This window comes from Galendromus occidentalis, unplaced genomic scaffold, assembly GCF_000255335.2.
Source record: "Galendromus occidentalis unplaced genomic scaffold, Mocc_1.1 scf7180000077445, whole genome shotgun sequence".
Taxonomy (NCBI): Eukaryota; Metazoa; Arthropoda; class Arachnida; order Mesostigmata; family Phytoseiidae; genus Galendromus; species Galendromus occidentalis.
Genome location: NW_003805433.1, coordinates 425 through 8,941, shown reverse-complemented (window position 1 = coordinate 8,941; position 8,517 = coordinate 425). Strand labels below are relative to the sequence as shown.

The 8,517-nt window shown below is 49.0% G+C and overlaps 2 protein-coding genes across 2 annotated transcripts; both read right to left on the bottom strand.

Annotated features, from left to right (window-relative positions):
• Positions 1-1,585: 1,585 nt before the first annotated feature.
• On the bottom strand, positions 1,586-5,287 carry LOC108864277 (uncharacterized). The gene is made up of 7 exons (XM_018639563.1): positions 5,195-5,287; positions 4,807-5,122; positions 4,231-4,364; positions 4,070-4,113; positions 3,252-3,861; positions 2,295-3,076; positions 1,586-1,751 (listed from the first exon to the last, which is right to left on the bottom strand). Exons 1-7 carry the CDS (start codon positions 5,285-5,287, stop codon positions 1,586-1,588), a joined length of 2,145 nt encoding a protein of 714 aa, XP_018495079.1.
• A 1,341-nt stretch (positions 5,288-6,628) lies between these two features.
• LOC108864276 (uncharacterized) lies at positions 6,629-8,163 on the bottom strand. The gene is made up of 2 exons (XM_029111499.1): positions 8,008-8,163; positions 6,629-7,909 (listed from the first exon to the last, which is right to left on the bottom strand). Exons 1-2 carry the CDS (start codon positions 8,161-8,163, stop codon positions 6,629-6,631), a joined length of 1,437 nt encoding a protein of 478 aa, XP_028967332.1.
• Positions 8,164-8,517: the final 354 nt, after the last annotated feature.

The window sequence follows — 8,517 nt, the reverse complement described above, 5'->3', positions numbered from 1 at the left end:
GGTGTAACATCAAAGTCGATTGGACTGGATTTCCTCCAGACAATACAGACAACGAGGAAGAAGAACTCGATGCTGCCGACACCGAAAATGATGCCGAAATGCTTCAGGCTACTTAACAACCCTTGCTTAGGAACAAAGATCAATATCTAGTCATTGCACCGGGTCAGAAGAAAACGCCTCTCACTCTATTATATGATGAACACGCAGAAGAGCTGTCGTTCCCTGCAATATACTATGGCATGCCAAAGACTTTCAGACAAGGTGTGGCTGTGACGGCCTTCCGAATCGCAATTAGTGAAATTCGGCGACGCGATCGGCGAGGAGCAACTCCTGAACACCTCCTGTATGTCGCAGCGAAAATCATGAAACGAAGAATCGCTAAGGGGCTTTACGCGACGTATACGGAATACTTCAGATCAAAGGAGGATCACCCGAGCAATGCTCGAAGACGCTCACTTCCTAGAGCACTGTCTTGACCACAACTTCGCTTTCCTAAGGTCCATTCCCGATTCGGTCCAATGTTGGGCCGGTGGGAAAGAAGATTTGTTTTCCATTATCCGTCAATTGGGCAAACCCACGTTCTTTCTAACCATGAGCGCCAACGAGGTTAGATGGCCCCATCTTCTACGAATATAGCGAAAGCTCCAGAACGAAGATTCGATCGAGATCGAGGATCCAATTTCTCAGTTATCGGCTGCAGTCAGGGCACAGCGCGTGAATGAAGGCTCCGTCACTTGTTGCGTGTACTTTAGGAAAATGATGAATTCGTTAATGCGAATTTCACAATCAGATCGACTCAGTCCCCTCGGACAAAACCGGATCATTGGTTCCTTTTTGAGAATAGAATTTCAACACAGAGGGAGCCCCCATATGCATGCACTGCTATGGTTGGATCAGAATCCCAAGGGGAAGTTTCAGAAGAAATGCCGAGAACCCTAGAACTCATCAATCGATTATGCTCGGTCGATACCCAGCAGGCGATCAATTCAGATCACGCAGCTCTTCAAATTCATAAACACACCTTCACGTGCTATAAGAATGCGAACCATACCAGTCATAAGAGAGCGATCAGCCGATTCAACATACCATGTTGGCCGTCTTCTGTAACCCGGATACTCTTGCCGATGGCCGAAGATGACGGACGAAGAGAACAGCTCCGCAGGAAGGCGCGAGCAATGAAGATAGCTCCGGAGGAGACCGAATATGACCGCCATCAAGCGACCGACAATCATTTTCAAACGGAATCTGGAGGAAATCTGGATCAATACATTCAATCCCAGGATCATGATAATGATAGGTTCCAATATGGACCTACAATTCATCCTCGAAGAATGTAGCTGCGCTTCGTATGTCGTTGAATACATCAATAAGACAAATCGCGGCATTTCAAACCTGCAGCGGCAATTTTTTTTAAATTGCTGAAGAGCTATTCATTAACAAACCAAGTTCAATAGTGGATGCCTGCATTAGACCACGGGGTCTGTGGCAAGGTCACATCGGAAATGCATTCGTCCGGGCAGTGTCTACATGAGGCCTGGGGGAGGGGCAGTGCCGCGGCTCGAATTCACTTTTTCGAAGATTACGTCTATTCGGAGATTACGTCTAGGTTACAGGGTTCCTCCTCTAGGAAGGCGACTTTGATTTTCTTCGTGACCTTCCGCTTATTGCGTGAGATACACTGTTTCAGATCGGGCGGTGGGGCATTGAACAGTATGACGAAGTTCGTGTGGGCTGAACATCTTCTCAGTCCTCTGGAGGAGAGCGGGACAGAGAGATTTCCCTGGGTCCTTGAGCAGGTGTTGTAGGAGTGTGAGGGTCTTCGGAACGAGCCAACCATGGGGTACAGGGATCCTATAAGACTAGTCGCATACAGCTGCATGAAGTTCATGATTCGCGCTTTTTTGAACCGAGGAGCCGACGGCGCGTTCCTCGGAGCCGCACATACGCATCTCAGCGCTCTTTTTTGCAGTCTAATCAGGGGATCGAGGGTGGTCTTGGAAGTTCCTCCATAGACAGTTATCATGTATCTCAGATGGGTTTCCACCAAGGCGGAGAACACCTGCCTTCTCAGTGACATTGAGCAAACGTATCGCATCCTTTCGAGTATGGCAGCCCTCGATCTCATTTCGGAGCACGTTGCGGCGATGTGTTCTTCGAACTTTCCATCATCGTGGATCATTAGACCCGGTTATTTGTAGCTGCCTACTTTTCCGAGCCGGGGACAGGCGCAATTCTGCCTCGGACAAACTCGCCGATGGACTATGGTCTCGAGAGGACGTTCCGAGAGGACGGGCCTTCCGCCGCCTCCGAGACGCATGAATTTCGTCTTCTTGATGTTGAGAAGGAGGCCATTTGTGTTCATCCAGTTAAGAACTTTTGAGATACCGTATGACGCTTCGAGGTATAGTTGATGAATGTCCGAGCCCTCAAATAGAAGAACCGTATCATTCGCAAAGACTATGGTTTTCACCTCGCTAGCCACCAGACCATTGTTGAAGAGATCATTCATGTAGCATATGAAGATAAGAAAACCGAGAATGCTTCCTTGGGGTACTCCACAGGTTAGAGGTGCGGATTCACTGAGAAAGTTGTCTGATCTGAAGAACTGCTCACGAGCATCGAGGTAGGATCTGAACAGCCGTGGAGCGCCTCCTCTGACGCCAAGCGTCTCGAGTTTGTTAATCAGCCTTTCAATATTGACAGTATCGAAGGCTCGACTCAGATCACAGACTATGGCGATACTCATTACATCTTTTTCCCTCGCGGAGGTCGTATGCTCCGCCAGCAAGCGAGCGGCATCCTCGCAGCTCCGGTTCCTCCTGAATCCAAACTGCTCGTCATCGAGCAGGCCGTTGATCGCCAGATAATCCGAAAGTTGGCTGGCGATGACCTTCTCAACACCCTCTCTGAGTACTGGAAGTAGGGAAATCGGCCGATAATTGAGGATGTCAGACAGGGGCCCCGATTTATGTATGGGGAACAGATGAGCTCGCTTGAAACATCTCGGGAATTGAGCCGAGTCAAAGATTTTTCTGATCAACATTAGCATTGGGTCAGCGAGATGTTCGCCGCAGATCTTCAGGAGACGCGAAGGTTAACATCTAAACCACAGGCCTTGTTCCCGCTCGTATTAGCCACAATCCCGCACACCTCAAGCTCCGATGGGACCTGGAAGTCTGTTGAAGAAGAGCCTACACGTGCAGGGAGGTCAGCGTAGGGGTCAACGACGCGATACCAACGAAGAACCTCACCGACTCTGGGCAAATCTCAGCGAAATGACTATTGATGTCGTTAGCCGTCGTTCGCACCATCTCCGTATTCAAGTGCCGTCCCCCCTCATTGCCTCTGAAGAAGGCGGTGATCACTCTCCATGTTCTCCTCGGATCAACAGCTGTGTCGTCCAATTCTTTTTTGAAGAACTCATTCTTGACTTTCCTTATCAATCGGGACAGGACCTTCTTGTACGACTCATACTCGATCCTCGCGGCCACGGTCAGGTGTATCCTCAACCTTTTGTAAAGTTTCTTTCGCTTTCTGATGGATCTAACCAGACCAGGCGTGACCAATTCCTTGACCGGCAGAAATCTTCTGCTCATCGTGATGGTCGAAGTGCATTCCTCAATGGTAGACAGGCATTCAGCGCAGACGCTGTCTGCCATCTCGTCAGTCGACATACCACCTAGAGCTTTCGTCCAATCTATCTCAAGCAGGGAGGTTTTAATGGGATCGAAGTCTACCCTCTTCACTTCTGTTAGTCTCTTGCTTTTAGTCGGGGCGCCAATGGTGAACTGTAGCTCAACCATGCAGTGGTCGCTCACTCCCTCCGAATCGGGGACATTGCCTCGAGAATCGTATCCACATCTGGCGCGGTAGAAAACGTGGTCAATTAGGCTCGCGCTCCTACATTCTTGTTGGCACCGACTCATTGGCATTCATCAATTCTGCGATCGAGCATTCCTCCACGTAGCAGGCGGCATTTCTATCTTCGTTCAAGAGGCGAAGATTCATGTCACCCATGAGGAGGCAGTCAGCGTCTCTAGCCATGTACGACAGAATGTTTCTGACTCACATGGTCGCGAAGCTCGAAGCTGTCGAGGTGGCGAAGAGGGAGATCTGTAAAGATATGCAATCCGATTGTATGGCTCTTAGCTATCAACAACTGGACTATCAGGCAGTCACACTCCAGGGTAATCTCCGTTTAATATTGAAGCAGGGGAAGCTATCCCTCACGAATACTGCATCTTCCCCCGCTCTATATGATGCATCTGAAGTGAAGAAGGCTCTGAAGCCCGCTATCTTGTAGAGATTCCCACGCTCTGGGAAGAGCGAGGTTTCAGTGAATATGTTGACATCCGTATCATTGCCTGCCAGAGAAGCCATGAGGTTATGGAACTTTTGAAACATACTTCGAATGTTAATGAGTTCAATATTAATTTGCGTGCCCGTGACACTAGCATACCCCCCCCCAGGCCGTACCAGAAACTGTTTGAGTAACCTGCCCGGCGTCGGGAGTAATTCCCCCGGAAATGTAAATAAGAATAACATCTCTGTGCCAGGATATCCTGACTGGGAACACCTAACATTGTGCCAGAATTAATTGAGTCTTTCCAGGTCGAGCTCAGACCTTATCCATACCGGTTTCGACTTCTCCGATTTTTTCATCATGAGTTCACCCGCTTTGTTTATCCAACAAAAGCCGTACTTTAGTTCCTCTTTGCGTTTCATGGCTGACCATCTGAAGTGCATGAGTTCATGAGGAAGCTGCCTGAAGACGCCGATTCTCGCGTGGGCGCTCTTGGAGCACACATAACGCCATGAATCCATTCTTCGATTCACTCAGGACCTGAGCGCATTCGGTGAAACGCTCTGCTTGTGAGGGGTTCGAGGATTCGGCGACGATGTTGCGAGTCTCCACTACATTTGTTGACTTCGGTCTATCAACGAAGTTCGTGGAGATGAGGGCTTCGTTCGTGAAGCCAGTCGATATTCTTTCGCACATGCGCTGTAGAATTTCCGACGGCTCCAGCGGGCGGTTCAGAGGATAGTTCACGATTTCGATGTAGTTCCACCTGACCTGAGTCTCCAACATATTTAATCTGGCGCGCAGAATCCCGTTGTCTTCCTGTAGGGTCTTGATATTTTATTTGATCGGTTTCACGAGCCCGTCGACATGCACGCCGAACTGTTTACACACTCTGTTCTCCAATGACTGAAGCTTTTGGTCTAGATTCGCATCTAGAACTTCACTTAGTTGAGCCATCTGTTCCTTGGTGAACGTTAGAGCCATATTTTGGCCAGAGTGGCACTTTTTCGGGAAATAAACCTCCTGCCGAGCGAATTCGAACACCTTACTCCATGACGGATGAACGCATCCTTCATTGCGAGACGTTTAGAGCGGGGCTGGGTACCGTGTTCCCGAATTTCATTTGCCGGAATCCCGGATGCCTGGATTGTGCTTGCCGGAATCTCAAATGCCCGATTTTCGTCTGCCGGAATCTCGGATGCCTGAATTACATTTGCCTGAATTTCGGATGCCTGAATTACATTCGCCGGGGTCTCGGATGGCCGAATTTCATCCGCCGGAATCTCGGATGCCTGAATTCTCCTTACCGGAAACTCGGATGCCCGAATTTCGTTTGCCGGAATCCCGGATGCCTGAATTCTGCGTGCCGGAATCTCAGGTACCAGAATCCGAGATGCCGGAATGCCCCAACACTCCCGCGCTTCGATCTCGAACAGAATACGTCCTCGTGACTCGTGACAGAAGGTTCAACCCGTCTCATTGTTTCTCGAATTGTAAGACCCTTGCAGCATGAATCCATCGGGTACCCCAAGTCTTCGTACGTCCAACTGCTGATGGTCGTACGATTCTGACGGTTGTCGGCATACATAATCAGAAATGCCTCATGAGAACAATTTGCTTTTTTCGTCCTCAAATTCTGTTCGTCAGAGCACCTCGCAGAGGGACGACCTTATGGTTCTCAGAGGAAACGGCGACTGCGGAAGACGGCTTGACTGAAGGGAATATGAGGAAAAGGCAGGGGAGCCATAGGGGGAAGAAAAATGCATTGGCGCACGACCCAGATGAGCTGAAAGATCATCTGGAGTGTGGGACTCATGTACAGAAGACCCAATCATCACCCACCCCTCCGTGAAGAAAAACCTAAGGCCTTCTAAGGGACCGTTCTCCCTTTCTACCAGTAGAGGGAGAACGGATAGTGTTGACTTTGAAGATCTTGGCATCGTATTTGGGAGAGAAGACATTCAAGGGAAGGGCATTCCGTAGACGGGGTTGAGGGAAGTTTATTAGGCTCTCGAGACCAGTTTTCGAGTCTACTGATCGCGAATTAGCCAGTTCACTGATGGCAATCTAGCATCCATTGTCTTCCTCACACCCCATCAACTGTGTCTTCGGCCATGTTTTGGTACCTATGACATCCCCACTTTTATCTTACATCAAATAATTAGGTCAAAACAGAAAAAGTTCTCTCTCGCGCAGATTCAAGCATACCGTACTGAGCGTTGTAAGCTCGAAGAACTCAGATGGTTCTGGAATCCTTCCATCGGAATCATGTGTAATCATCGGTACCGAAAGGATGGCATTGAACGGAAGGATTATGAGGCATCCTCAAGAGCCACTGCTCGTTGGAGAATCAGCGTGCAAGTTGAAAGCCACTGCGGTCACATACTGCATCAGGGAAATTTCGCTTGATTCATTCTGGTCGACGAATTTCATCAGGTTTTCATGCAGGTTTTGATACTTTTTGGTAGGCGGGGAAGGTGCTTGGCCCATCCTTAGTTGTAGCATGAGAATCTTATACTTTCGTTCTTGATGCTGGAGTCGCTTGACCATTTGGAAAACATTAACATGCATTTTTCGGATGAGCGCATTCAAACCTCTGTGCCAGGCCTCTAAATGATTGGTTGTGCGTGCTCCGAAATTTCGATAGTGGTTCCAAAGCGAGCGCGGGAAGATTGTCTCATTCTGTAGCCAAGTATGGATGAAATACTCTTTGAAGCGCTCCACGGCCGGATACGCGGGATGAGTTATTTCTGGAGATTGTGCGTTGATTTCGAGCCAGACGTCATCAAGATGGATCACAGGTACGAGAGCCATTGCCTTCACACATCGCAGGAAGCGTTTAACCTCGGCATCCTCATTGAAGCAACTCAACCCCAGAGCTTGAGCTTTTCTCCACAATGCCTGACCAAAATGGAATAGGCAGCCCTTCGCCTCGGCTGAGGGAAACATTTCGTCGATCACTCGGACAACGGCTGTTTCGAAGTCCAATCGGAAGCTCCTGGGATCGAAGGATCTGCCAATCGACGCGGCGTAATTCTTCAATAGCACGAACATGCGCCGATAGGTGTCCTTCCGTTTGTCCGGTAGCAAGAAAAAGGCCAGAGGAACCATCTGGCCTCTGTAGAAAGCGTGTAAGCTATAGAGTTGTAGGAACAGTTCAGGAACTACTCGAAAAGTGCCATCCATGAAGACAGTTTCCGCTTCACACAGAGCGAAAATCATCTCTCTAGTTGAGAAACCAAGAATTCGATCTTCCCCGCCGTCGTCAATGAGCAGGAAGGGTTCGCCATCGAGAGTCTTCGTCCAAACGTCGTCGAGTTCGATGTCGCTCCTGCTCATCGGGAGACGTGGCCTTATAGAGCCACGCTTGCGACGCACGGATGCGAAAATCGGCACAGAAAGTCCGATTTCCTCATCGTTGAAGTCATCTCGCAACTCCGATACCACCGAGATTAGAGATTCTGCGTAGACCTCCTTCACTCCTCGATCTGGCTGATCAACGACGACTTTTTTCATTTTCGCTACCGCTGACAGTCTCAAGAATTTCTCGTCGTCCGGTTCGTGATTGTGCGCGCCTGAGAGTCTGACTATGGTGGGCTCCGGTGCCTGTGCATAAGAGAGATGAACGCATAGGAGAGCCACATCATCGCAATAAGAACTGCTTAAAGAGCTGTACTCTTCATAACAAGATGAAAAAATCTCACCTTGCAGAGAATGCTCCTGGCGCCACAATTTCGCCATCTTTTCTGAACGCATCGACAGTACAGCTTCTCGAGGATTTTCTCCTCGAGCTCATAGAGGAATCCATTCGCTCGATAAAGAGATCGACCCTTTGTCGATTCGACTGCTTGAACATTCATCTACGAAGGCCTTCTGTGAAACAGTGGATATCTGGTACTTGCTCAACTCACAATGGTCAGTTCGATGGAAATGACTTGGCGACTTCACAGGAGGGTGACACGTCGCAGACACATTGTAAGATGAAGCGCGTATCGTTGTCAGCCGCGCTCGAATGATAACAATGAACGCAACTACAGTAGAACCTCGTTATAACGGACTCCAAGGGACCAGCCCAAACTGTCCGTTATAAGGATTACACGACGCCCATCTCTCAGGCAATCGATGGATTCCGCGCCAATAAAATTCTAGAGATTTTGAGGCGAAAAAATTGGTCACCCAATTTTGAACAATTCCGTAGGTCTCGAACTTCTGCT

Coding starts and splice junctions, on each gene's coding strand:
- LOC108864276 (XM_029111499.1), bottom strand. CDS start 8,163: ATGAATGTTCAAGCAGTCGAATCGACAAAGGGTCGATCTCTTTATCGA. Junction 7,910..8,007: donor CCAGGAGCATTCTCTGCAAG/GTGAGATTTTTT, acceptor TCTTATGCACAG/GCACCGGAGCCCACCATAGT.
- LOC108864277 (XM_018639563.1), bottom strand. CDS start 5,287: ATGGCTCTAACGTTCACCAAGGAACAGATGGCTCAACTAAGTGAAGTT. Junction 4,114..4,230: donor CGGGGGAAGATGCAGTATTC/GTGAGGGATAGC, acceptor ATATCTTTACAG/ATCTCCCTCTTCGCCACCTC. Junction 3,862..4,069: donor GCTTCGAGCTTCGCGACCAT/GTGAGTCAGAAA, acceptor CTACCGCGCCAG/ATGTGGATACGATTCTCGAG.